The sequence below is a fragment of the Passer domesticus genome, chromosome 4, assembly GCF_036417665.1.
Source record: "Passer domesticus isolate bPasDom1 chromosome 4, bPasDom1.hap1, whole genome shotgun sequence".
Lineage (NCBI taxonomy): Eukaryota > Metazoa > Chordata > Aves > Passeriformes > Passeridae > Passer > Passer domesticus.
This window is the reverse complement of record NC_087477.1, coordinates 14491135-14517730: the sequence shown is the minus strand read 5'-3', so window position 1 is coordinate 14517730 and position 26596 is coordinate 14491135. Positions and strand designations below refer to the sequence as shown.

The following is a 26596-nucleotide window of genomic DNA, read 5'->3' as shown; positions in this document are numbered from 1 at the left end:
GGCTGTTAATGAAAATCGTTGGGATGGCACAGCCGGCTTTCGCCTGGAATTCTTGACTTCGGGAAGGAGCTGTTCCCTGGGAGGGTGGGCAGGCCCTGGCACAGGGTGCCCACAGAAGCCCCTGGAAGTGCCCAGGGCCAGGCTGGACAGGGCTTGGAGCAGCCTGGGATAGTGCAAGGTGTCCCTGCCATGGCAGGGGCTGGAATGGGATGGGCTCTAAGGTCCCTTCTAAACCAAACCATTTTGGGATTCTATGAAAGCCTAAAACCTCCCCAACAGACACCAAACCCAAGGAGAAGCAAGCTGAACAGTGAAAAATCCTGAGCCCAGGGGGACGGGCACCAGCAGGAGGGCACTTATGGCCCCAGATCGGTGTAAAAAATCCAAGTAAAAGCCACATTTCAACCACCTGGTTCCAAACTGCCCTCCAGCCACGTGTGTGATGAACTTACCACGGGGCAGGGCACTTGAGAACCCCTGGTGGGTGGGAGGGCAGGAAACCTGGAGCGCCCCAGCTGCTGGGGTCACTGGAGGCTCTCGGGAGAAAGAAAAAGCCAAAAAAAAATTCACCTGTGCTGCTGGGCAGGGCAAAAAGTGGAGCCTGCTGCACCTCCTGTGGCACCAAGCAGCCAGCAACATCCCTTGTTGTGTCCTGGTCACTGGCTTCCAATACAGAGGGGAAGGGGGAAAAAAAATCTATTTACAAGTAGGAGACCACTGATGGGCAAGTCCAAGATGGAAATAAAGGACAGTCATGGTCAAACATAGCTATTTATTTTCTCTTATAAACAGCCTTCAGTTTCTTATTGAAAAAAAAAAAAATAACCAACCCTAGGATTTAAATATTTTGCCCCATCACATACAACCATCTGTATACATTATTTACAACTCTCAAATAAACACGGTGCGGGTTTTCGGACATTCAACTTATTCTTTTTTAATCAAAAGCTGTTTGCATTTAGAACTGGAATCTCCATCAGTGACTACGAACTGAAGCGGTATTGGCACAGTTAGCTCACAGTAAGGGTTCTCTCCTTGCATTTTACACGTCACGCTGCCTTTTGTCCCACCAATTTCAGGATTCTCAAGGAGGAGGAAAGGTTAGTGTCGCTTTCGGAATTAATTTCTCTCCTTTCTTTTGCCTTCAAAAATGGCCTTTTACTGAAGCCTCGTTCATTTTTACTCAAACCTCATTGGGTTTTCACTGAAACCTTTTTATTGCATGCTCCTCTCTCTCCCAGGGCACGCCAGGGCACGTGCCTCTGCACCACACAACCACAGCATTCCCAAGCAGTCCAACAGCCACGACAGTCAGCGCTCCCTCCCTCCGCGACACGGCTCGGAAAAATCGTCCCCAAGTTGCAAACGTACAAAAATAATGAGTATAGTTCAGTGGCTATAAAAAATTAATCTCCCCTAAAAATACAATATTCTATGAACAATCTGGGGAATCGCTTCTTCCAACAAAATAAGGTAATTGGATATTTTCCTAGGCTGCAAACTGAACCTGGCAAGAGGAAACCATAAGAAAAGCGGGGGAAGAAGAAGGTTTAACACTGAAAATCACTAAATGTTAAAAGAGAAGATACCCAGGGGAAAACGATGGGCATCCATAAAACTGCCAGTGGTTTCAGGAGTGAGGGATTGGAAAAGAGATAACTGCTACCAGCAGTGAAGGAAACGAGATCCGGCACAAACGGGAATACTTCAGTGGGGAAAAAAAAAAAAAAAAGGAATCTCTGCTGGTGCTGCAGCTCCTCAGCTAATCCAACCAAAGGGGAGGTATGTACAGGAACAGCACTCTGGCAGGCAGGGGAGGAGGAGAGGGCAGCAAGGAAAAAACACAGCTGTCCCAAAGGATGGGTTTATAGCAAAACTGTCTGGTGACCCAGGAGAAAGGAAGGGGGGTGAGAAAAAGAAAGGAACAATCTGAAAGGTAAGTTGAGTCCATAGCAGCAAATAGGTGTCCTTACCTGGTAACTGAGCGTCAGGGACACTGGGAGAGGGCTCAGTTCCCAAGGACTGAGTAAGGGCACTGCTCCTCTCCATCTCCATGGAAAAGCAAAAGTTCAAAGCTCTACATTGCATAGTAAGCAGGAAAAGAAACTGGATACTTGCAGATGGGCTGCCTGCCCCTCAGAACCTGTTTTGTCCCCTCAGCCACCTGCAGCAGCAGAAGGCAGTGGTTTGGTTCCTCTTTGCTGGAGTGACTTGTATCCCTGCCTGGGACTGGAAAGACTTGGAAGCACATCCCATATCCATCCACCCCTGGCTGAGCTCCGTGGGCTCGGCCCTTGGCCCCTTCCCAGCTCCAGGGAGGAGTCACCACCCAAAGCCCCGACAAGATCCGACGTGCTGGTAGCAGCAGACCACCACAAACCACAGGAATTTGGGACCCCCCCAGGCTGGAGGGCCTGAGGCAGCACTGGAAGCACAGCCTGGTTCAACCCCATGGGCACCTTCTGAGGTTTCATCCCCGAGAGCTTGTCACCCCTCCAAGTCCAAAGTGAGGGCCTGCAGCAGAGCAGGGTTTGCTTCTCTGGGGTTTATCTGGAGGGGCAGGGGATGTCCCCCCCTTTTCCTCCCATAAATGCACTATTTTATAAACACATTCACTCGATCCAGATTCCTTTGAGTGGCATTTCCATGTGCCCTTACTCCAATAGTGTAAACACACGTCAACTTCTGGTCCCACAGCTTTCAGAAGCAAAACAACAATGAAAAGCTGCAAAAAGAAACAGCACGGGGATCCTGAGTCCCCACCACTGCAAACACGTCCTCAATGATGTTATTTTCAAGTGTTGTGTAATTAAACAATGTGTTCGTACAGCTGTCAGGCAAATCATGATCTCCAAGCTTTTATTACGTGCCTAGAAACTATTCGGTCAGACTTTCTACTGCCAGATATTGAATTTAAAAAAAAAAACACAATATCCACCTAGGACTCATTTTAATACATTCCAATTCTAATGGGCTGAACTGCAGCAGATGCCTCTGAGGTCTAGAACTGGCTGCTCAAAAGAAAAAAACTGCAACACCAACAACAAGACCTAAGCCCTCCCCAGGGCACAAGCGTGCCAGGAAGGTGAACCCCTGCACCACCGTGCTCAAGCAAATCCTCATTTCTACACCTCTATCCTTTCTGCTGCTCCTGGCACATGACACCAAGCCAAGGAGTCACCCTGAAATGGGAGGTATCCCCTGTTCAGCACACCTGGGAGCTCCTGCCTCGCTCCCTGTGTGTCCAACCCGAGCAGCTGGGATGTGGGAGGCGGGTGGCTTTGGCGCTGTCGTGCGGATGGTGGCACAGGAAAAGCCAGAAGATCAGGATCCCTCACTGGAGCCCAGGAGCTGCCAGGTGAGTCACTGCTGTGCTCAGCTGTTCCCTGCTGCCCGTGCCAATGGCCACTCACCTCTCCTGCAGGCTCCTGCACGCCAGCTCCAACTTTACTCCAGCCAAGGCACACAAAACAGAAGCTCAACTTCTCTGCCACGTGCTCACCTTGGCCTCCCCTGCTCCTGCTGCTTTTCCCAACAGCTGCAGCTCCCTGAAGATGGGCAGGGGTTTTAAACAATGGGGAACACCATCACAGCGACGTGACACCAAAGCAGCCCTGGAAATTATCTCCCCTCCAAGACACATTTCCTCCCACAGCAAACACTGGCCGCCAGAGCCCCTCAGGGCCAGGCTTTGCATTCCTAACTTAAAAACACCTTTCCAGCAGTTATTTTTCAAGCCAGGCTTTCCTTACTATTACTACTAGTATCCCAGTGCAATTTTTTTCTAGGGAATATTTTCCCTAATGGTATTTGTGCAAACTACCTGTTCATTTGGCAACTGCTAGGGGAACTTAACAAGCTGGCTGACCCAACTGATGCTCTCCTGCTAAGAAAATAAAAGCAACTATGCCAAGCCCCATGGCAGGAGGCATGGAACTGCTTGCTAAGCACAAGGCCTGTGTAATTTTGACACCACCTTGGCCATTTCGCTTTAGCAAGGACTTTGTTTTTTTTTCATAAGAAGTCATCTAGTTTTGAAAAACTCTATAGTCATCTCTAAAAAAATAAGACAAGTATTTGTATTAAAAGCTGGAGATCATTGATTTCAGCAAGTTATGGCTTTTTTTTTTTCCTAGTGTAAGCATAGATACATATTTTTAAAACAAGTTTCAGTAAGTGTCTGGGTGTTAGTACATATTTTCTGTTTCCAGCAATGTTCAGTATTGTATGTGCTCTGCACCTCAGAAGTGAGTCTGCCAAGGCACTTAGAGAATGTAAGCAAGTCTTCCAGGGACTTCATGAGAATGGGCTACCACTGACACAACACAAGAACCCATCCACCAGCAGAGTCAATCCCCCAACCAAGCACGTTTCCTTGATAAACACTCAGCACCTGCTAGAAATTCCACAATGAATAACAACAGTAAAATAATATTAATAAAAAAAAAAGCTATTCACCACATGTCACTAACAGAGAAAAAGATTTCCCCTAATAAAAGCACAGAAAGTAGATCTCAGCTGTCACTGGTAACAGCACAGGGGGGTTTTGTTTTGTTGTTTAAAAAAAAAAAAATTAACAAAAAACAAATACCACACACTCGCTTAAAGAAACAAGTGACTCCAAGAAGTCCTCTTCCTTTTATCTGTCCTTGGAGGTGAGTTTTTCAATCAGTTCTTGAAGTGGTGCAAGTTCTCTTCTATCAATAAGGTTGAATTCCTGCAACAGGGATGAGGAGAGAAACACACAGAGAGAATTTAATGGGTACAGCTCCGGTGAGAAGCCTCATTTAGCCAGAACTCATCCAGCAGTCAGCTCTCCAAGCCCAGGCTCGGCCACTACATCCTCCCCTGCCCATCGCTGACCTCAAGTGTTCCACTGCCTGAAGCTGTTTCTCCCTCTTAAAGGAAGGAAACCTAAGAAGATGCTGATTTTTTTTTTTTTCCACAAGGGAAGGGGGATAACGTAGTTTGGAAGCAAGAACACCGCTTGCCGTGTCCTTACCTGAACAAAAAATATAAAGTGCTTGAAAGAAGTGTTGAGGTGTGCCTCTTCCTGCAGCTGGATGACGGGGTCGAAGTGCTGGTGGTAGATGTGGGCGTAAACTCTGAAGAGACGCTTGAGAATTGTCTTGGCCACTGACATGAAGTTCTTTGGGAATGGTACACCTGGGGAGAAGGAAACAGAGGGCTTATTCTTCAACTGCCAGGCCATGTTTGTCTGTTGTGAAAGCCACTACGAGCCAGGGCAGATGGAATCAGTTTCAACAGCAGACCTTGTCACTGCACAGGTTTTACTGAAACTGGCTGGGAAACAGCAAGTGGCTACTGGGAGCCATCAACTCTTCAGCTGTTGCTTCCCCAGGCTAAAAAAAAGACATGTATCAACCCTCTGAAAAGAGGAAACCTGCCTAGCTCCTCCTCACCTACCGGTCTCCCCAGTCAGCTTAGCTCTTCTGCAGCCTTTCCAAGTGCTCAAGTCCTGCCTGAAGGCCGGAGGCTCTGGATGCTCCAGGGTCAGTCAGGACCTCACCAATGCTTTCAGGTCCCACCATGAATGTTCTCATGGTGGCAGTGTTCTCAGCTCCTGCTGCAGCCTGCCCTGCACACACGTACATGGCATTTCCTCCTCTGGCTGCTGCAGCACATGGGAAACTCACACTTAGCTGGTTAGCTTGTGGCCTCTCTTGGAAACTCTCTGTGAAGGCATGGTTTCTCTAAAGAAGCTCAATGAAAATGTGCCAAAAGCCTCAGAAACCATTTACAAAGTAAAGGCAACCAAGAAATCCCCCGTTATCTTTTCCAAACTGTTAGCTGGTCATTACTTCCCTCCTGCTTTTTTGAAAGAAGCTTCTTTAAAAGATCTATTTTTCATCTTCACTTCAAAAAAAACAAGCAAAAAAAAAATCACCAACATAAAATCAAAGTTGCAATTCAGCTTCTTTAGAGGTAAGGCCTGAAAGTTCCTCATGACACCCAGATATCCCTTCAGACAAAAAGCTGCTAGTTAGTGGTTATAAGAGTCTGAGACCCCCTGCTGTTATTTCTAAAGAAACAACTCACTGTTCCAAATGAATGCAACACCAGACTCGATGAACAGAACCAGTTGTTAGCTAGAAATGGTACTTCCTGCACCCAGAATTGTGACAGGTGTTTATTAGGAGTACTAACACACGGATCAGAGTTCATGCATTACAACATACCTTCCAAGATAAGCGTGTGCAGACAGATAAGGCAACCTTCTAATCCTGCCCCGCACACCAAGCACTGCAGAGACCTTTCAGCACTGGAGCTGGTGTAACCCCAGCGCCCTGCTCAGCTGCAGCTACCCCCTCACCTATTTTAGAAGGAAACAGCGTTTCATCATCCAGCTGGTCCTGGACCCAGGTCATCAGGTAATCGATGTACTTCGGCGCCGAGCACTTGATGGGCTTCTTGATGTTGGTGCCGTCTGCCCAGTGGTACTCGTACCTGGGGTGGGTGAGACAAGGTGGCCTTCAGCACCAGGGAGTCACTCCCCATGGGCCTGCCAGAGGGTGGATCTCCTTGGAAAGACATGGCTGGAAAACCCCAGCACGGGGAGCCTGGTAATACCAGCTCCCCAGTGAACCACAGGGTTGGTGTGCTACAGACCACATGCTGGTTTGGTTTTATGCAAAGCTTAGCTGCGCCTGATAAATCTGTCCTCTCGATTTGTTTAGCAAATTTGGTTTTGGCAGAACAACTGCCGGGAGAATATTTTCACCATAAACAAATCTGATGAGGGATTATGAAGGTGCTGCTCACAACAGGACCAAAAAACCCCATTTTTGTAACAGCAACAAATCAGAGGGTCTGAAAGCATTTTAAATCTGTACATGCAAACACATGCAAATATCCCAGACACACCAAATGTGTCTGAATTTATGAAAAAACAGGATTCCTCACCACCTAGTACTGCCCTACTACCAAGATTTAAGTGGTATTCATGAAGGACAAATATCAACACCTAGCTGAGGTGCCAGGATCAGTCTGGAGCCAGAGCAAAACAACAAACTGAATCAGGGAGCAGGAAAAAGTACAAACACTGTATGTCTCAACAAAAGCATAATAAAGAATCCAAGAAGGGCACAGGGATTCTTATCTACAATTTCTACAATACCTACAAAGAACATTTTGGTAAGCCCCAATGGAAAGCCTGCATATAAAAGGTTTAAATCTTCATTTAAGAAGCTCTCATAAATGTTTCAGAAAAATAAAGATGGGGAAAAAATAATTTTGATAATTAATTTACTTCCCAGGTTAAAGGAAAGAAACAAACACCAAACAAATATGAACACAGACCAAAAAATATCAACTTGCTATTCCCCACCCACTTAACAGACGTTCAAATCCTTCTTCTCTTTCACATCCTTGCCACCCAACCCTGGCACTCCTCTCAGCTGGTCTCAAGCTTTAAATGAAAAATCATCCCAAAAACAGCACCCAGTCACCAGTGTGTGAGGAGCAGGCTCTTACTTTGGGCCAGCAGACATCACGGGGCAGCTCTCCTCCGTGCAGAAGTCCGTGATGGTTCCGTAGAGCATGTTGATCTGGTTGAAGAAGTCGACAGCTGGAAAGCATGGAAACCACCCATTAGCACTCTGCAGCACAGGATTCCTACAGCCCAGACTGTAAAGCACGGCTTCTGGAATGGATTTTGGGGAAAAAAAACCTCCATTGTTGGTGCTTTTTAAAGATCCATTATAAGAGAGATGCGGAATGCAACCACCAACTTTCTGGAACAGCCTCCAGCAAGAACTATTTAATTGTTCACTGCAGCAAAATCTTCAGTTGGAAGAAGGAGGAAAGAAGGAGAAAACCTAGTCATTTTCTTTCCTGAAAATTTGGTGCATTTTATTACAATCCCAAATTCTACTGGCAAGTGTGGAATCCAAGAGAGATTTTCAGCACCAACTTTCCAACTAGAGAGCAGGTACTCTTAAGTGACAGTGGCTTCCCTCAGGCTTTGTATTCCCAAGGCCCACCTTTCCCAAGAACATCTCATACAATCCCAGACTGCTACAGGTGGGAAGGGAATTTCAGAACCATCCAGTTCCACCCCTGCCACAGGCAGGGACACCTCCTGCTACCTCAGGTCATTCCAAGCCCTGTCCAACCTGGCCTTGGACACTTCCAGGGATCCAGAGGCACAGGTTCTCTGGACAACCTGTGCCAGGGCCTCCCCACCCCCACAGGGAAGGATTTTTCCTGATATCTAAATCTACTCTCAGTTACTCTTCCAGTTAATTACTCCAAACTCTTAGAGAAGATTCTTTTTCATTCGCTCACAAGGAACTGTGGTCACTGCAGTCAGCTTCTAAAACCCATTTTATCTGTCATTTATCTGCAGGTATTTCTCAGAAGTTAAACAGCCAAGATGAGACAAACATCACTGGAGCAAGTCACAGCTACTGCTCAGCAGATCCAGGACACCAGCCCTCGCTTCTGCAGCACCCACAGGAACTGTTAACTAAGTTTCCATTCCCTGCTCCCAGCAGGTACCACAGCCCACTGTTTGCTTCCAGGCAAGCCTGTTCAGAAAACCCACACAGGCTCCCACAGAGTGCCCGATTACAGCAAATCCCACTCGTGGAAGTCTCAAAATCCACAGGCCCATCAAGTCTTTCCCTAAGACACCAGTCAGGCTGAGCACTGAGGAAGAAGCAGCAGGGCAGAACACCTCTGTGCTCCCAGGGTTGAGAAGGGCAAAAGCAATGACTTGCAGTCACACATTTTGTCTCCTGATGAGACCTCTGTGTGAGCAGAAGGGGCTCACAGCTACTGCTGGAGCTCGGTGTGGTGCAGGGATGCTGAGGAAAGGGAGCCCCTCACCAGCTCACTCTTTAATTACACAGCTACCACTGCACTCCAGCTCATTCAGCAGTCAAGTCACTCGGGAAAGGAAGAAGCTGCTGCCATGCAGGAAAGCAGACACACAGAGTGCAGGAACTACCAAAAGGGAAGGATGCCAGCAATACATGAAGCATCTTAAGCAATGCTCACTCACACAAGTGGGCTGGCTTTTTTCTCTAGCCTAGTTTTGCAATGCAGTGTGAATTAAGTGTTGCAAAGGATGGTGTCAGCAATTCCAGCCTGCCCTGGAAGCAGTGGCAAGTGGAGCACCAGAGCACTGAGTGACTGGCTGGGAAGAGGAAGGTGAGAGCCAGTGGGACAGTTTCACTTCCCAAACATGTCAAAGAACAAGAAGAAGAAAAAGGCAGAACCACAGAAACAATTGGAGGACATTTAAATCAAGCAATAATTTCTACTGCAGTGCACAATCAACCCCGTACCACCACTGGAGCACATCAAGCCTGAGAGGCAAGAGGTGAGCAAACACCCAGACAGGGCACAGAGCTTGTGGCAGCCAAAACTGCACAGTGCAAAGGGAGAATCCATTCTTTAGGAGCAGAGGGCAAAATTCGTGCAGGGAGGGGAAGGAGGAGGAAACAAGTTCAAGCAATCAGAAAACACTAATTTAGGCACCATTGTTTGGCCTGAAATCAGAGAGTTTGGACAAACAGCTTTAGAGGAAGTCAAAAGAATGACATCAGAGATTTACCGCAGCAAAGGCTCAAAACTTGGTAGGAACTAAAGGAACTAACTTTAGGAAAATTACAAACCCCATCAGAATCACAGAACCATTCAGGCTGGAAAAAGGCCTCTGAGATCACCAAGCCCAACCAGTGGCTGGTCGCCACCGCCTGACAGCCACGTCCAGCTGTCCCCGGGACATCTCCAGAGGAGATGGGATGGGAAATCCAACACCTCCAATGCTGGACAACGTCTTCCATGAAGGACTTCTTCCTGATGTCCAGCCTGAACCTTGAGGCTGTTTGCAGTCACCCTGCCCCTGTTCCCTGGGAGCAAAGCCTCACCTGGCTGCACCCTCCTGTCAGGAAGTTGTAGAGAACAAGGTCCCCTAACTCCCCTTGTCTCCAGGAACAGAAAGGGACACACAGCTGTCCTACCACAAGTGTCAGCCCACTTCCAAGACCCCAGTGATGAAGAAAAGGCCAGTGACTCACTGTTAACTGCAACCCATTCATTTAGGTCCTCCCCCTCTGGAAGCATCACAGCCATCCGCAGGTTGCCGCTTCCCAGCGTGGCCTCGGCATGTTTCAGCAGCTCGTACTGGTGAGACCCCTCAGGAATATTCTTCTTTGGTTTGAAGGTCTTGGAAGAGCGACTGCCACTGCAAGAGAGAGAGGAAATATTTAGAGACCTTGGGGAACAGGAAGCAAAGAGGAAACAAGCAGACCAGTCCCAGGACAGGATTAACATTAAATAATTTACCCACTCACGTTATTTTCACGCTGCAACAGGGTATTTACCAAAAACTGGGATGCTAAACTAGCAGGTACTCTGACTTGTTTTAATTTATTTTCTAACTAATCACCTCCTTACCTAAAATGTTGTTTGGAAGAAATGCACTGGCTTAGGAAAAACATTTAGACATTTTAATTTTAAACCATGGCAGTGAGCATGGATGGCACACGATGGCATCCCTAACATGTCAGAAATATGACACGTAGAATTAATTATTTGCAGGGAAGTGTCAAATGAGCCAGTATTTCTGTGTATGAGCAGAGAGAAGACTTCTGTCAGAACATGCAAAGTGAGCTCTGAATTCCAATGCAAGTGGAAAGCTGTGAAACCCAGACAGCAGAATTCTCATCACAAATACTATCCAGACCTCATTCCTTTATATAAAGACTTGGCCAACGTTTCACCAACTCTCTAAGGACCAAACAGAATTTTCTGCTGGTGGGGTGCAAGGACTGTCTCTTTATTCGAGGCCCTGGCACAGAGTGCCCAGAGAAGCTGTGGCTGCCCCTGGATCCCTGGAAGTGTCCAAGGCCAGGCTGGAGCGAGTTTGGAGAAACCTGGGCTAGAGGAAGCTGTCCCTGTTTGTGGCAGGGGTTTGGAATGAGATGAGCTCTGAGGTCGCTTCTAACACAAACCATCCTGGGATTCTGTTTTATGGTCCCAGAGCTGCTCTGACTCTCTAGGGCTCCAAAGGAGCAGCAGCATCCTCCCCTTCCCACGGGCCTCTGAAGTAATCCTGGGTGCTGAGACGAAGGGCTTGGCTGGACTTCCAGGGATGGTACAGCTGCACAACCATGAACACTGCCATGGACACCCGAGAAGCACCAGCACAGCCTCCTGCTAAATGCAACCAGGAGCCAGAAGGAGAAGGAGGGAACATCCTGCTCCCATCTGTACTGTTACAGGACACTTCTAGCTGCTCCTAGTCATCTGCACCTCACCCTAAGCCAGGATACCAGACACAAATCCTGAATTAAATAATTGCCTCTCAATGGGAGTGAGAAGCTTCTGTGGCCCAGGGAGTTGCCATCACCTCCCACCCCTCCAGCCACCTGCATCGGGTGCCAGGCCAGACTCAAACCAGCTCTGAACAAAGAAGAAACTGAAAAAAAACCCCAAGGAGCAAAAACCCCACGTCTCTCGACAGAGTACTTTACTTAAATCCAATTATTATCTTTTCAGGGGCAGACACTTCAGGGGCACTTTGCCAACGTGAGGACTGAAAATACAACCTAAAACATCTGGAGAGCAGAAAAGACTGGGATCACTATCTTTCCACATGTGTCAGCATAAGTAGAAGGAACCCAGCACGAGCTAAACACAACCTGGAAAAAGGTTATGAAGTATCTAACCCAAGCAATTATTGTTTGTATTTTAGCACAAAGAGTAAGCTCAACAAAGGGATGAGGGTTTGGGAATAGGGCATTTTGGGAAATGAGGAGTGAAGGAACTCCCTAAGTAAGTAGTTTGTTCTGAGAAACTCTAGGTAGGAATTCCCGCTGAATACCCTGCACAGGTCCATGGTCAAGGAAGCAGAAAATGCAACATGTTGGAAAAAGCTTTAGGTAGCATTTAATTCCTGCTCCCTCCTTCCCAGAAACAGGGGGGCTCTTCCCATAAGCTGTCAAAGGCTGTAACAACACAATGAAGTACTGCTCTAGGCGAGCCCTTCCATCTTTGCCTCCAACACCTTTCTGATCCCTGCTTCTCAAATGCAGCACAGCCACCCTAAGCCAGCAGGAAATGGTCTCACAGGCAAGGCAGGCATGCATCCAAAAGGAAAAGTCATTAGCATAACTGCAGCCTGGTAGTTGTAGCGTGCTATGGAAATACCTGCAATTTTGGCAATAAATTATCAGAATTCCATGCACTTCTGCAGTTCACCCAAGCCAGTTAACACACCCCCCGAGATAACGCTCAGGGACACCCTAATGCAGCTCTATCTTTACAGGATGTGGTTTTTCTTGGAAAGTTTGGTTAAAAATATTGCATTACTAAACAGTACTCCCATTACCTTATTAGTCCAGAAGCTCTCCTATCATTTAAAAAAAAAAAAAATTACTTTTTCCTATTATGCCGATCTGTTTCACATGACAGACTCGGAAAGCTGTCTCGACCCAGGTCTATTCCCTCAACTCCTTGAGCAATCAGTGAAAAAAGTAACTTTACAGAGTTCTGCCTGGTGGCCAACAATACACACAATCATCCACGTCTGGGTCACGTGGGACACTATTTTCAGCCACTTTCCATCAAGGAATCAGCCGTTTCTATCGAGGTTTTAAAATGCTTTAAGACAGTAAGGTAGCACTTGCCTTTTCCTCTTCAGACACTCTGAGCTCTCCTTCACATTAAGGCAGAAGTGAAAGGGGACAGAGAAGATGAAGATCCCATTTTCCTTGGACATAAGGAGGCCACAAAACATGGAGCAGGTTGCACCATCCCCACTACATGCCACGACCAACACACAGCCTCCCAAGGAGAAGGGACTTCTGAAGGAATTCCAAGGATGCTTTCCTCCCTTCTCTGCCACCCGTGCCATTCCAAGCAAAAGATTGCTGCCTTCTGTTTCTGCAGGGAGCTGCAGCCGGGCCCAGCACCGAACGAGGAGCTGTGTCTGAGGCTGTGTGCAGGGCTCAGCAAGCCCTTCCCACCAGCAGGAGCCCACACAGCCACGTCACAAGCAAGAACACCACATTTCCTCCAAAGGTGCCACTCCAGCCACACATCTGCTGGCAGGAGGTGGGTTTTGTGATGCACCTTCTTTCTACAGGCTGCTGTGTCTCAGGCCGGTAAGAGGATGTTTCCAGAAGAAAGGAAAAATGTGAGGTGTTCTGCTCACCCCACACAGCTCACCTCAGCTTCAAAGGCAGCACTGGCAGATGTCCTGTGCTCAAAGCAGCTCAAACACCCAGCCTGAGCTCTTGCTAAACTTCCCATTAAGTGCTCCCAGGAGAAGCCCTTGGGCTGGCCTAGCTTAAACCTCCTCACTCCCAACCATTTGCCCACAGACCCCTTCAGCAGGGATTTTTATCCATTTCCAGCAAGTCTGCTGCAGGTTTGGGGAAACCTGAATTAAACCAGGTAAGTTTAGGCTCTTTATCCATAAAAGGTACCCCATCATCACAGCTTGCTCTCAGCACAGAACTAACCTCAGGCCCTGACCAGCTGTGCAGTGGCAGCATTTTCAGCACACACCTGCCACCTACGTTGCTCTAATTGCTCCCCAGTGCTGAGGCCCCCTTCCTTGGGGTAAGGAGTGAGGGAGGGAGGGAGTGAGGGAGGGAGTGAGGGAGGGAGGGAGTGAGTGAGTCCTGGAAGCACAGCTGTGCCACTCAGTGTCTCCCCAAAGCCATCACCACCATAGCCTGGCTGAAATAAGCCTTTCAAAGTACTTGGAAAAGCTCAAGAGATTCTCAAAAAGCTGAACTCAAAATCGTGCACAGAATATTTACGCAGGGCATGGAAACTTTTCCTATTTTAACTCCTGCTTTTTCATCTTCAAGCTCCTTCAGAAGCATCAATTAGTCATCCCAAAGTACCTTTGAAGTAGGGATCATTAGTGTCTCATTACACAGGGAAACTGAGGCAGCAACTCACCGCCACAGGCACATGAGTGAGTTTATCCGAGAAGCCACCGAGTTTTAGCTCTGCACTTCTGTCTCCCTTCTCCTGCTGAGCCTCTTTTTAAACACAGAAACACTCTAAGACAAGACCCAAATTCCAGAAAAGCAAACATTTCCACCCTTTAAACAATAATACAGGCCTTCAAATGATAACATGCTGCTAAGAATAGAAACATCAGAGTGAGAGCGGTTTGTTTCCACCAGCCAACACGTCAACATAGAAACTAAAATAAAAGCTCGAGCTACTTTTTGACAATGAAATCAATAGCTGCAGCCTTTAAAAACGTTTTCCCTGTGACAACCACAGCAGTAGGAGGACAGAAGGTGAAATTAAGCTGAACGTGTTCAAAATCTGCACTGATGAGATTGAACTTGAGCATTTCTATTTATAAAACTGAATAGTCACAACATTTCTGTTTTCAAGAGAGACAGTGTGAGTGGAAAGCATTGCTTCCTTCAGCTCTTACAGCACCAAAAAGTCAACTTTTTCCAATCCAATTCCCATTCACTGCAGTAAGCCTGTCTCAGTGCAGCCACTTGAATCTGCAGGTAACAAAAGCAAGGCAAGAATTCAGGATGCATTCCATGCAGCAACTCCGGGAAGCAGCTAGGAGCTGCCAACTCCTTACACAACACAGTTGCTCTCCCAGAGGGTCAGGCAATGGTTTGAAAGCAATTCCAGGCCTAGAGCTTTTGTTTTGATTGCAGGAGGAATCTGTTGTCATCTTATTGCAGAAGTTCCACACTGTTGTCTCCTTACCACAAAAGTTTCACACCTCCTTGGTGTTTTCTGGTGGGCAGCTCCTCAGAGCAGACTCTTTCTTCCTGGCAAAGCAGCCATCTGACTCCAGTTCATTCTCAGCCACCCAGCCCACTCTTTCACAGCACTCTTCTTCTCACTGGCCACAGCTGTGGCCTGGTCAAGTCAGGCCTGTTCCTAATCTTTGGTAACTGGCCCAGCTGCAACTCCTTAGGCGTGAAATTACTTTCTGCACTATCTTTATTTTCTTATATTCTATCCCCCCACAGGAATCAGTGGCACCGAGTTGAAAAACTTCCCAACACATGGTCATTCCTATAGGAACAGAATACACGGGGCTCATTGCTTATTGGCTACACCACAGAGTGACTTCAATTCTCTGTGGGCTGCTGAACCTGAACAGGATTCTCAAAAGGGGTATGGAATTTCCTCCTTCCACTGGAGTACTGACAGGGAAATCAGTGTTTCCGTGCAATTTTTCATTCTCTGCCCATCAAGGTGGGAACTGAAATCTGGCCTCTCCTTCTAGGAAAAAAAGCTGTCTTCAAGGACTGGGCATCCCTACAGGATGGCAGATGAAAAAGGCACAATCTCATGAACAGCTCTTAAGAAACACATGTTCCATTGTGCACAAGACTTGACATGTTAAAAGAGCAGCCGTTTATCAGATGATTCACATGCAGGAAAGAGAAAGTTATTTAAGGTAGCCTGAAGGAACAGTTTTGCTTTTGCTTGTCCCAGCCACCACCCCTCAGTGTCAAAGCCGACATAACCCTTACACACCAACATTCTTAAAATGCTTTTTTTTTCTGCTGTACACACACAGTTCAGAGTCAGTGACTTCGAGCCAGTGTGGGATTGGTCCAGCACAACTTTCACATGCACCAGAACGCCCCTGAAGGGAAACCTTCGCTGGCTGAGCTCTGAGCAGGGGACAAGCTCAGGGTGTTTGGAGGGTGGTGCCTGTGCCCTCACTCCCCCTGCAGCGGCAGGCTGTGCCAAACCCAAAAGGATGTTAGGTGGCCACAGCCTGTTTTCAAGCCAAGCCAAGCACCTACGCTTCCCTCTGCCTCTGTTTTCCCATCTGCAGGCTGAGAAACTGCCTGTAAACAAGGGGGAGGTGTTGTGCTACAGCACTCGTGTCTGCTACAACTCCACCCAATGGTGTTCCTGCTGTTTACCCACTTGGATGCAACCCTTCTCCCAAGCAATCACAATTCCCAGTGCAAGGAAGGAGCAAGCATCCAGAACCCCATCCCATGACCGGGAAATCATCATCAGTTTGCTATGCTTACAACCAAAATAAATTCCCTTGTTTCATTTACAACGCATTCATTTAAGAGACTTTCATCTCCTGGAAAATCCTCAAAATAAACAAAGCAAGTCACAGTTGCCCTCGCTGGATACTACCAGAGGCCTGTCCGTGCACTCCACACACAATTAAAGTACTCCCGAGGCAGCCAATGGCTGCGGAAGTGACTCAGCCTCTCCTGCCCCGTTCCCTGCAGGACTAACAGAGAGGGGCAGGCCAGAGCCACTAACAGCAGTACCCATCACAGCAAAGCTGGATCCAGGCTCTCCAGGCAATCGTGCCCTCCTGACTTGCAGGGACAGGCAGGCAGACACGGGGACAGCACAGGAACTGGAACATGTCCGTGGCACTAAACCTGCAGCCTCCCCAAACTGTGGATGCCACTGCACAGCCGCTCCCAAGTCTCCCACAGACTTTTTCCCAGGGCTTTGAGACCACCAAACTTGAAACACATTTTCACCCCAATTAGCAACAAAGAAACTCGCAGCAGAGCCTCGAGTACCTGCGCATGTTCTCCTCCTCCTGACATCTGTTTGAAATCCTGGGGCATCAGAAGAATTAAGATTACCCCAAACAGTGTGTTGCACACTCCCAGGAATCCACTGACTACCCTGAGGCAAACACAACGCTGTCTTCATCCACAAAATTTCAAGCTTACTACAAACAGACATGATATTTTTAAGAAAGGTGAGCACTACTCTTGGTGTTCTGTTGGGTCCTTTCAATCAGACTGAGGTTCCTCATCTATTTCAATACTAGCATTTATACACACACCTTGTGGAACTGTAAGGAATAATCCAAACTAGATATATTTCTTCTAGTATCCTAATATTCACATAGTATTTGTTTAAAAGTGCAGGTTGCTGGAGCTTTGAAGAAGGTAAACATGAAGTACTTGTATTCCAACTGTTTTGTTTCTTCCTGCGAGACGGAGTTCACTATTTTGGACATTTCAGCCCCTAATTAAGCTCCCTGCAAGCTAAACAGCACTATTTCCCCATTAATATTCCCCTCTTTTCTCAGGGATCCCTTATTCCTGCCAATTAGCATCAGCTCACTCAAAAGGGAGGGCACAGCACGAACTCCAGCTCAAGTCAGAACTTCACCCAACAACACTTCCAAGTTTAGTTTCCAAAAAGGTTCAAACCTCTTTACTGCAGGACTGCACCTAATAAACCATTCAGTGGACACAACCGCACTTTTTTTTTTTTTAAACCTACCTTTATAAAGGGTATATAAAACTGAGCAATTCATAAAGGAAACTTCAGGAAATATGTGTGATACCTGTGATTCCCTTACTGCAGCACTTCTTCCCTGTGATGAGCAGGGAGCAGCACCCCACACCAAAGGTGTCTGCTGCTCCCCACAGCCAGGTGCTGCTCCTACCTCGCAGATTTCCTTACCTTCAGCTGATGTATCTGTCTGCCCATGACTAACACCCTCTGCGTCCCAGGCTGCTGCTAACAGTCACACCCTGTAAATACATTTACAAGTAGGAAGCAGAGCTTTGCAGAAAGCCATCCACAACCCGCTGAGGGTGATAAATTGCAGTAATAAAAGCTTGGCTCCAGCATCAAATTAGATGATGTAGATCCTTACTCGTGCACCAAATATAGTGTTTGGAGAACATGCCTCAGAACATGGAAGGCTTCCCAAAATGCTGATCAGTGCTTTTGGAAACCGATGCTTAATGAATGACTAAAGCAAATCTAGTCATACAACCTAAGAAATCACATCAGGGCATTGCTAAAGGAACGAAAAAAAGACTTCACTCAAGAGTATAAGACAGTCTTCAATCCCTTTAAACACAATAAAAAGAACCATCTCTTAATGTGCTTAGGGAATAGGCAGTTAAAGGAGAAATTCAACTAGATTTTCATGGAGAAAGAGTCACTTTAACACTTTCTAAAAGGCTACCCCTTACTGTAACCCCCACGCAAAACAGACTGAGGAAAGGAACGTGGCAAAGGACAAATACTCGGCAACTTCCCAACAGAAAATCTCCAAGGGAGACAGAAGGTTACACTTACACTTGGATTAATAGGCAAAACGGGCTCTGGATCCAGGAACTAACACTCATTAGAGGCAAGAAATGACACAGGGAACAACAGGAAGAAGGAATGGACAGGAGGCAGCAATGAATAATCTAACAGCTTTCCAAAAATACACTGCATTATCTCACCCCCAAGTATTTCTTACACAACTCCCACACGTAATGAAATCCTGTATGTGCCATGGGTAACTATCTTCAGGAAAATTTGCCTATTTCTTCCAAAGTATCTTATCAGGAAAACCCACCAGTCTGAACCATCTGAGAGGGAATGACTGCTCCTACATAGACAGGAGCACATTTCTTTCGAAGTTATTTAAATTTAAGCATTGGACAGTTGAGCCCAAAGTCAGCTGAACTGTTCTATGAATTTAAATATTCAGACTTCTCCTCTTTTATTTTTTGCACTCCCATTGCAGCAAGGAATTTTAAGAAGAGCTGTCAACCACTAAAGTTAGTAATAGTATATTAGAGATGCTGTTTTTTCTAAAAGGTACACCTCAGCGTTTGAAAAAGCAGTATTTTGTGGCCATAAAGTAAAAGACAGAGTAATACCATTTTGATTCCTGCATCCAGAACACTGAGCAAGTCCCTAAAACAATTAATCCATTCAAGCAAAACCAGGCCTGTGCTACTGGAAGTGGGAAAAATGCAATTAAAGTACCAGCAACAGAAACAAAATATAGGTTATTTCATTAAGGTCAAAACAGAGAACCCACCCCATCATTATTTGGGTTGAAATTATTTCCACATCAAAACTCAGTTGTCTCAATTTCCAGCAAAAGAGGAATTTACCAAAGCTTACCTAAGCTCATTTGTTCTCTTTGTCATAAAGAAAGGAATTAGACCTGTGATAAAGACAACAAATCCAGGCATTAGGAGTCCTGATCAGCAAGATGTCCTCCTTCAAGCGAGGAAGGGATTAAGACTGTGTACGTCAGCACCTCAAGGACACAAGCAATTAACTCCAGAGGCAAGCGGCCACACTGAAAGGTGAAGTGGTCCAAGGACAGACGACAAAAAGAAAAAAAACAATTAAACCTCAACTAAAACTCAAGTGGAACATCATGGGCTGGATCTCTTCAGGTATGTAAGAACACCAAAAGGAATGGATCCCTGCCAAGGATCAGCTGTGAACTGGAGAAGGAAGAGAAGAGAGGGTGAACAAGGTAGAAGTGTCCTTACGCACCAGAAAAAGGCCAGAAGCAAAGTTGGGACAGGAAGGCAAGGTCACAGCTGGATTTCAGGGGGTGGGGGGGAAAAGACACAAGAAGAGGGAGTGAATTCGCTTCCAAGGACTGCTTTCAGAAGCATCAAAATACATCTGCAAGGCAAAAACTACTGTTACCTTGATGAATTCTCAGGGTGGGACTGACACACAAAACCACCATCTCCTCCCAGTGAACTGACTGACTGCTGACTCAGGCTACAGATTTGAAATGGCAAGCCAAGCCCTGAAGCAAACAGAGATGCTTGAAATGCACCATGCTTTTTACCTAAGCTCACTAAGAAATTACAAGTTATTTCAAACTTATTTTCCAGGAACCAATTTAAGCTGCATGGATACATGCAAATACTCAGCTCTCGTTCCCTTCTTTCACATCTCCTCCCCAAAATATCTACCCAAGCAGCAGTGCCCTGGGAAAGCATCTGGGAGATCAGAACACACAGATGACAAAGCTAAGCACTGGATCCTCACAATCCCACGTCATGAAATGTAAAGGCTGGAGCAATTTTTCTAAGTCCCAGAAAAGCAATTGTTGTACTCAGTTCCAGCTGAGAACAGATTAAAATGCGGCTGAATTTATGACCCATAGTCTCCCAGCGTATTTAAAAGGAGAAGAAAAACCTCAAAAAAAAGAACAAAAGCCAAACAGCAAGCTCAGCTCCAATAGGAAGTGGCTCAGTTTACAAATGCTAAAAGCATGGCAAGGCACATCCTGCGGTTCAGGCTGATTTGTGGGTCACAGGCTTATTGATAGCTCTGGCAGTAAGATCTGCCCTACTGCTTATGAGGGAAGACTTGAAGTGGCCAAGTTTAATGCAGTTATTTACTTCTCTAAGAAAAACAAGCAGCTTCACTCTGTCAGCCTCTTGCAACCCTCCAGCCACCCACCGCCTGGCAGGCAAACGCTTCTAATATTTTATCCTTTCTCAAAAAAGATAAAAATGTATGTCTCAGGACAGCATCGGGTGGAACTGTGGCCACGAAGAGGCCCTAAATCCAAAGCCCCGTCTGAAAACTAAAAAGGTGACCAAGGCATTTGATAAAGACAAAATCCCAGCCACTCTCCAGCACACAAATCACTCCCAAAAGTGATCCTCGCTGCACTGCTCCTCCCAGCAAACAGCTAATGGCATCGGCTCACTCACACAAAGAGGGAAGGACAAACAAGGGAAAACAATCGTGGCATTAAAGCAAACAATTAGGAAGCAATTAAGACCGGACATCACTGCGATGTAGTAAACACAACTTTCACACTGAACAATGCCTTTCTTCCTAAGCTATTTTTTCCATCACAAACGAATGTTTCCATCTGAGAAGGAGCTATCTGACAACATTTAGCAGCGACAATCACTCACTTCACCTACTCCATGTTCCCAGAACACAGCAGTAGGAGCAAACGTGGTTTTTCCAAGTGCCAGGCCAAACGCAGACATCTCCCAGCCTGAACTGGTCTGCACGGCTCTGTGACTCCGAGGCAGACTCATTCTTGCAGAAACAAAAGCCAGGCAGCAGCTTCCTTGCTCTGTACCTCCAAGCTCACTGATAAGGCAGCAGCACTCCATCATGTGACACCCTAAACCCCACGTTTCACTCTGCTGCAGCTTGATTGTCAGAGCTGATTCCGTTTAAACCCCACCGCTAGGGAATACTTCTGCTTTCCTCAGAACTCAACATTGCTGTTACCAAGGCTTTAAAAAAATTATTTGGGAAGCTGGCAATACCTTTACAGCACTCTTTCCAATTTACTCGTGGGAAAACTCAGAGAGACTTCTCAATCCTGGTACTTAAAAAAACAACAACAACAAAAAACAGGAATTGGACACAGCACTAATGGAAGCAGTCAAGCAGCTGATTTTATGTTAACACATCCCTGTGTGGGGAGCTCCTGCCCTGATCCCACAGCAGCCTTACACTCCTCAAGATAAAACTGAAGTAAATAAATACATTGAAAAACAGCGGGGGGAAATATCTGGGTGTTCGCTGTATTTCCCATTTCTAACAGTCTGCACATGCTGATTTTTCCATGAGCAAATTCCAGGCTAGGAGTGCCTACCGGTCCTCTGGGCGAGTCCTTGATCGAGAGCAGATAAACACATCTCCAAAAGCATGGAAGGAGCACTCACAAAGCACTCAGCTGTTACACTGCCCTCGCTGGACAAGGAGCAGCAACCTGGCACCTCGGGAGGCTGGGGAAGGGACAAAAGCAAACAGCCCTGACGTTCTCGAAGAGCAGGAGCAGCCTGAGGAATTGGGAAGGCCACGCTGCTTGTCTTTCTCAAAACAAACCCAACAGCTCCGATTTTGGTACTCATCTGCAAGAGATGTCAGGGGGAGAAAAAAGGTAATGCCCCAGTACACCTTCTGCGCATATATTTATGCACAAAGTATGGTTTCAGTTTTAAACAATAAATAAATAAATAAACAAGAAAACAACAAACCATGTGGAGCAACTGCCAGGCTCCACTGTGCTGTAGAACAAGGCAGTGAAGGAAGAGCACATCTTGCCCCAGTTTGGTTTACAAGTTAACTTTGGCCTTCACTCACCAACATACGTACCCCCAACAACAACAACCACTCACTCACCTCCAGCAGCTCCTCGTCCTTCCAAGGCTGAGCAGGCAACAACTATTTAAATTTATCTCCTTTTTAAAAAACCCTGTGCTAGAAACTTCGGAGAGGGATTCACTAATCCAAAGATAGGGGATCTGTGGGGTTTTTTTTAAAGAAATTACAATTGCAGAACTTTAATAATAAATCTGAATCTTTTCCTTTTATAAATAAATGGTTTTCATCTAGCTTCCTTTCTTATTAAAGTATTGCCAGCAGAGGATAACACAAGCATGTTACCATATGGCACGCCCACCAGAACTATCTTTACTTTTTTTTCCTTGGAGATGTAAGCTAAAGCACCTGCAACTATGCTGTAATTTGCTTTTAGAAAAAACTTACCAAGCAGTGGTTTTTTTGGAACTGCAGATATTTGCTAGTCCAATTCCCATTTTTAAACCATTTTTAAAGACTCGGGATAACTTATTCAGCTGTTGGAGAGCTTTACAAAGTCTTTTCAGAAAGGAAGAAACGGATCAGAAGGAGAAAACCGCGGCTCTGAAAATAACAATTGCTGTCAAACCCCAGTTGTATTAATTCAGTGACTCGCCTCACAAGACAGTCTTTTTATAGTGTTCCCCATAAGCAGAGAAGACAATGGCTCCCCTTGATTTTATTTCCCCCCCCCCCCATGTAGCTTTATACATCACTGGCCCTAGCAACAGGGAAGAATAGCCACGGATTTGCCAGCGGACAAGGGGGCCCGGCGCACGCCGCGTTATCCCAGCACAATCCCCCTGTCCTGTTCGGGGACAGCGGGGAAGCCTGCGGGAGGGCACAGCTCCTGGCACAGGGCAGGGACACTGGCACACACCCACACCACGGACAAGGGGGCGAAAAAGCACCGAGAAAGACTATGCTGCAAGCACCGTGCAAAAAACACGGGGCTTGCAGCTCAAAATGCAAGCTGGCACTGTTAATTAACCTGCGGACATCCACGCACACTATCTTGGAATAACTCTTATCAAGCCCAAACTCAAGTCTGACAAAAGGTCATGCTAACTTTCTGGATCACTAAGAAAAAAGCCGACCAACCAATAAAACCCACCAAAACTCCGCGTCAGCATCACAGAAAGTTTCCCTGGTCACCTCGAGGACTAGCAGGCATATTTGCAACCTTTTTTTTTTTTTTTAACCCATTTCTAGACTGCAGATGAGCAAATTAGGTGGCATCTACAGCACTCTGCCAACAACAGCTGAGGCAGCTTTGCCAACATTTCTAGCTCTGCCGTGCACTAACTCCAGTCTCCATTTCTATGTTTCATCCAGAAGGATAACTTGGAAAAATGGAGGTGGGGGTAAAGGTTTGCTGCCCTAGGTTTCAGAAAAAAGGATCTGAAAAAAGAAACAAGCATCTCATTATTGCCTGTGACAGAGGGTGGAGGGTTTCACGCTTTTCCATTCCCAGTTAGCCAAATGCCACGGAGAGGGAGGCCCTCTAATTTGCAAACCAGACTCCCAGGACACTCGGAATCCTGTCCCCCCTTCTCCATCCACCGTGGCAGCTGAGAATTACGAAGGAGAGGGACAGCTGGGCTCCTCATTAGGAGCACCGCGCCTCCATCCGCGGACAATTATCTGCGCCCACCTCCCGTTTGCGCCCTCCGCAATCCTTGCGGGAGCACGGCAGGCCAGCGGGATGGGGACGGCAGAGTTAAAAGATAAACACAAGGGAGGGACTGAGGAGGAAGCCAGCCGCCAGGGTTATTTGTCTCCATGAGAACACAACTTACTAGGACACTCCAGCTCTGAGATAAAGTCTCTTCTCTAAGCCCAGGCCACGTTTACATCTGCTGGTTATCACTGTAAGCCTGCAACAACTGCCAGATATTCCGGCAGCGGTGCCAGGGAGCCCGGAGTGTGCGGGAGCACTCAGCGGGGACAAGGCCCTCATGGAGCTCGGCTCTTCCGGGGTGCCTTTTCCAGCCGCCTCGACCGCCCTTCTCTCCCTCGAGCGCATCTTCGCCTTAATTAATAGGTCACTGAACCGGTTTATGTTAATTGTCACAAGTACCTCGTCTTTGTTTCCAAGGGGAGGGACCGAAGTTCGTTCGGTTCTGGCCCACGAAGCAAAATCTCAAGAAGAGGGGCTCCGCTCGCACCCGAGTCGCCACCGGCTCCCGAGGGAGCTTTTTCCTGCCGCAGTAAAGCCTGGCCAGGTCCTCACCGGGGCTCCCCCAGCCCCGCCCGCCCATCACCTGCACCGGGGCTCACTTCCACACAGCTGCGCCACGCAACGCCACGGCACCAGCCTCTGCCCGCCACAAACGAGAAATCCGCACGAAAATATCACAAAACCTCGGGCAGACCCCTCGGGTGGGTGTCTGACCCCGACCCCACTCTCGTCTACCCAGCGACACCCCTCCGCCGGGGAGGTCCCCGGGGCTGGAGACCCGAGCCTGCTCTCAAACTCGCATCCGTAAGGGGAAGCCGCACGGGAAGGGGAAGCCCGGCTCGCTCGCTCGCTCGCCCGCCCTCCAAACGCCCTCACGGCGCGGCCGCCCCGCCGCTCCCTGCCGGCGGAGCGGGGCGGCCGCTCCCGGGGCCGCCGGGGGCCGGGGCACAAAGGGAGAGAGCGGGGAGCGGACGGAGCGAGCGCCAGGCCGGCGGGGAGCGGCGGGAGGGCGGGCGGCGGCCGCGGCCGCTCGGCGGGCTGTGCTGTGCTGCGCTTCCCTGCCCGACGGGACGGCGCAGAGCGAGAGGAAAAGACCCCCCCAGACCCCGCGGGTACTCACAACAAGAAGCTCATGGCGATGGCGGAGGAGCGGGACCGGCGGCTGCCTGGGCTCGGCGCAGCTCGGCTCCCAATGGCAGCAGCGGCGGCGGAGGGCGGGCGGGTGCGGGAGAGCGCCGCGGGGCGGGGACACGGCCCGCCCGGCCGCCATCGCCCCCAGCGGCCCCCGCGCCGCCGCCTCCTCCTCTTCCTCCCTCACAGCTGCCGCTCCGGCATGGCCGCGCTCCTCTGGCAGCCGTGGGGCTGCCCCTCAGGAGCCCTTTCGTGGCCCCGGGCACGGCCATCGCACCCGGGCATCACCTCACCTCCATGCCCGCCGTGCCGACCCCTCAGAGAAGCCCGTGTGGGTGCCCCCAGACACCTCCATGGAAACGGGCACCCCCCGCCCTCCCGAGCCCCCCTTCTCCCCTCAGGACAAGGGGCCAGGTACCGGCTCACAGGTCACCACCACCACCAGGAAAAGAACAAAAAGGTGTTAACGGCGTTAGTGCCCTCCTCATCGAACCCTTTTTTAGCCAAACGTGACAAAAGGGATTGTAATATTTCTTAATATTTGTTAACAATTTCTAAGTGGGCTGGTGAGGGTAAGCGGCGGGCAAAGGAGGGGCACCCCTCAGGTGACCCTATGGGTGGCTGAGGTAAAAAAAACCCTGAACTTCTGAGGTAAAAACACTGCAGTTTTTTTAAGAAACCCTTAGCAGGCAGATGTAGTCACATCCCAGTGCTCTTTATGGTAAAAATTGCAATCCCAGGGTATAATTTTCACACAAAAATCTGGCTGTTTAGGTCAGTAAGAAGCCAGATTTCGGAGAGGGCGCAGGGCAGGCAGCATGACCTCCAGGAATTCCCTCCTGCTGCAAGGGGAATTGGCCATCCCAAAAACCTCACACTGGTAGGCCAGAGGAAAACCTGTTGAATTTCAGATTTATCAGGAAAATTTGGCACATCGAAACAGGCTACAATCCCACACAACACTAACTTTCCATCTGGCACGTCAGGGGTTTCAGCTCTTAACGCCTTAGGTGGCCACACTGACAGTCATCTGCCTCCCTCACATTTTTAAATGCTGAAACAGCATTTTCCACTCTCTGTCCTTCAGACTAAGTCAAAATGCCAGGTCAGTGCATTTCTAAATAAATTAAAACTGCACTGTTGTTTTTAGGACGCCTTTAAAACCCAGCGTGTTACTGGGCAGTAATTAACAAGCATTTCACGAGGTTTGCAGTTCTCCTTTTGGCTGCATTAGCCAAAGCGTTGAATGGGTCCTGGAGCACTTTGTCACAGATGCTGTCAGATTTATGCTGGCCACGTAAATCAAACAGAAATACATCACTGATCTTTCTGGCACATTCCTGTTGGCACACGAGTAACCTCTGTTCCCACCCCTACGCTTCCTCCTACCCACAGAACGTCTCACTTTTTAGCGGCAAGTTAAAATTAAACCTCGGTTGCTGCAGTAGGAAGCCCTTGGCCAGGGGAGAGGCTTATGTAACGTGCAGGCTTTATGTCTCACATGCATATTGGGCTGGTGGGCATGGCTGAGGGTCACATGAAGGGCTCTCCTCGGCCCTTGCGTAAGGGGGAGCACAGCCCTGGCCTCGCCTCTGTCATCTCCCTTTATCCAGCGCGCTGCAGAGCCTCCGGAATTCCTGCGGAAGGGCCCTCGGGCTGGCAAAGTGCTTCGGTCCTGGGCTGAAGTTCTCGGCTTCTCAGCACAGCTCGGTAAACACAGAGCGATCCGGCTGAAAGGGGCGTAAAGAAAGTGAGATCGCAAAACTGAGCATGTATAGAGTATCGGGAACAAAAAAAAAAAAAAAAGAAAAAAAGAAAAAAAAAAAAAAGGGAAACAGCATTTTGTTTTGAAAAAGAACACAGCTTGTGAATAATTTTGGGAAATACTACAACAGAACAGAAGGTCAATTTTTCTTGAGAGCA

General features: G+C 47.9%; 1 protein-coding gene across 5 annotated transcripts; it reads right to left on the bottom strand.

The window, feature by feature from the left end:
* Positions 1-810: 810 nt before the first annotated feature.
* MOB1B (MOB kinase activator 1B) lies at positions 811-25043 on the bottom strand. Of its 5 annotated transcripts, XM_064416252.1 has the most exons (7): positions 19441-19498; positions 18898-18940; positions 10047-10213; positions 7495-7588; positions 6335-6468; positions 5003-5166; positions 811-4717 (listed from the first exon to the last, which is right to left on the bottom strand). In XM_064416252.1, the coding sequence occupies exons 1-7, from the start codon at positions 19481-19483 to the stop codon at positions 4640-4642; spliced, it is 723 nt and encodes a 240-aa protein (XP_064272322.1). In that variant the 5' UTR covers positions 19484-19498; the 3' UTR covers positions 811-4639. The 5 variants fall into 5 exon arrangements, with proteins under 5 accessions (XP_064272322.1, XP_064272323.1, XP_064272325.1 ...); XM_064416253.1 differs by lacking the exons at positions 18898-18940; positions 19441-19498 and adding an exon at positions 24967-25043; XM_064416255.1 differs by lacking the exons at positions 18898-18940; positions 19441-19498 and adding an exon at positions 24663-24820.
* Between the last annotated feature and the right edge of the window lie 1553 nt (positions 25044-26596).

Excerpts from the sequence above, each read along its gene's own strand:
- MOB1B (XM_064416250.1), bottom strand. The coding sequence starts at position 23,821 with ATGAGGGCCTTGTCCCCGCTGAGTGCTCCCGCACACTCCGGGCTCCCT. Across the intron at positions 10,214-23,660 it reads CTCAGAGCTGGAGTGTCCTA|TGGCAGTCGCTCTTCCAAGA; the intron begins GTAAGTTGTGTT and ends TCTCTCTTGCAG. Across the intron at positions 6,469-7,494 it reads GTGATGTCTGCTGGCCCAAA|GTACGAGTACCACTGGGCAG; the intron begins GTAAGAGCCTGC and ends CACCCACCCCAG.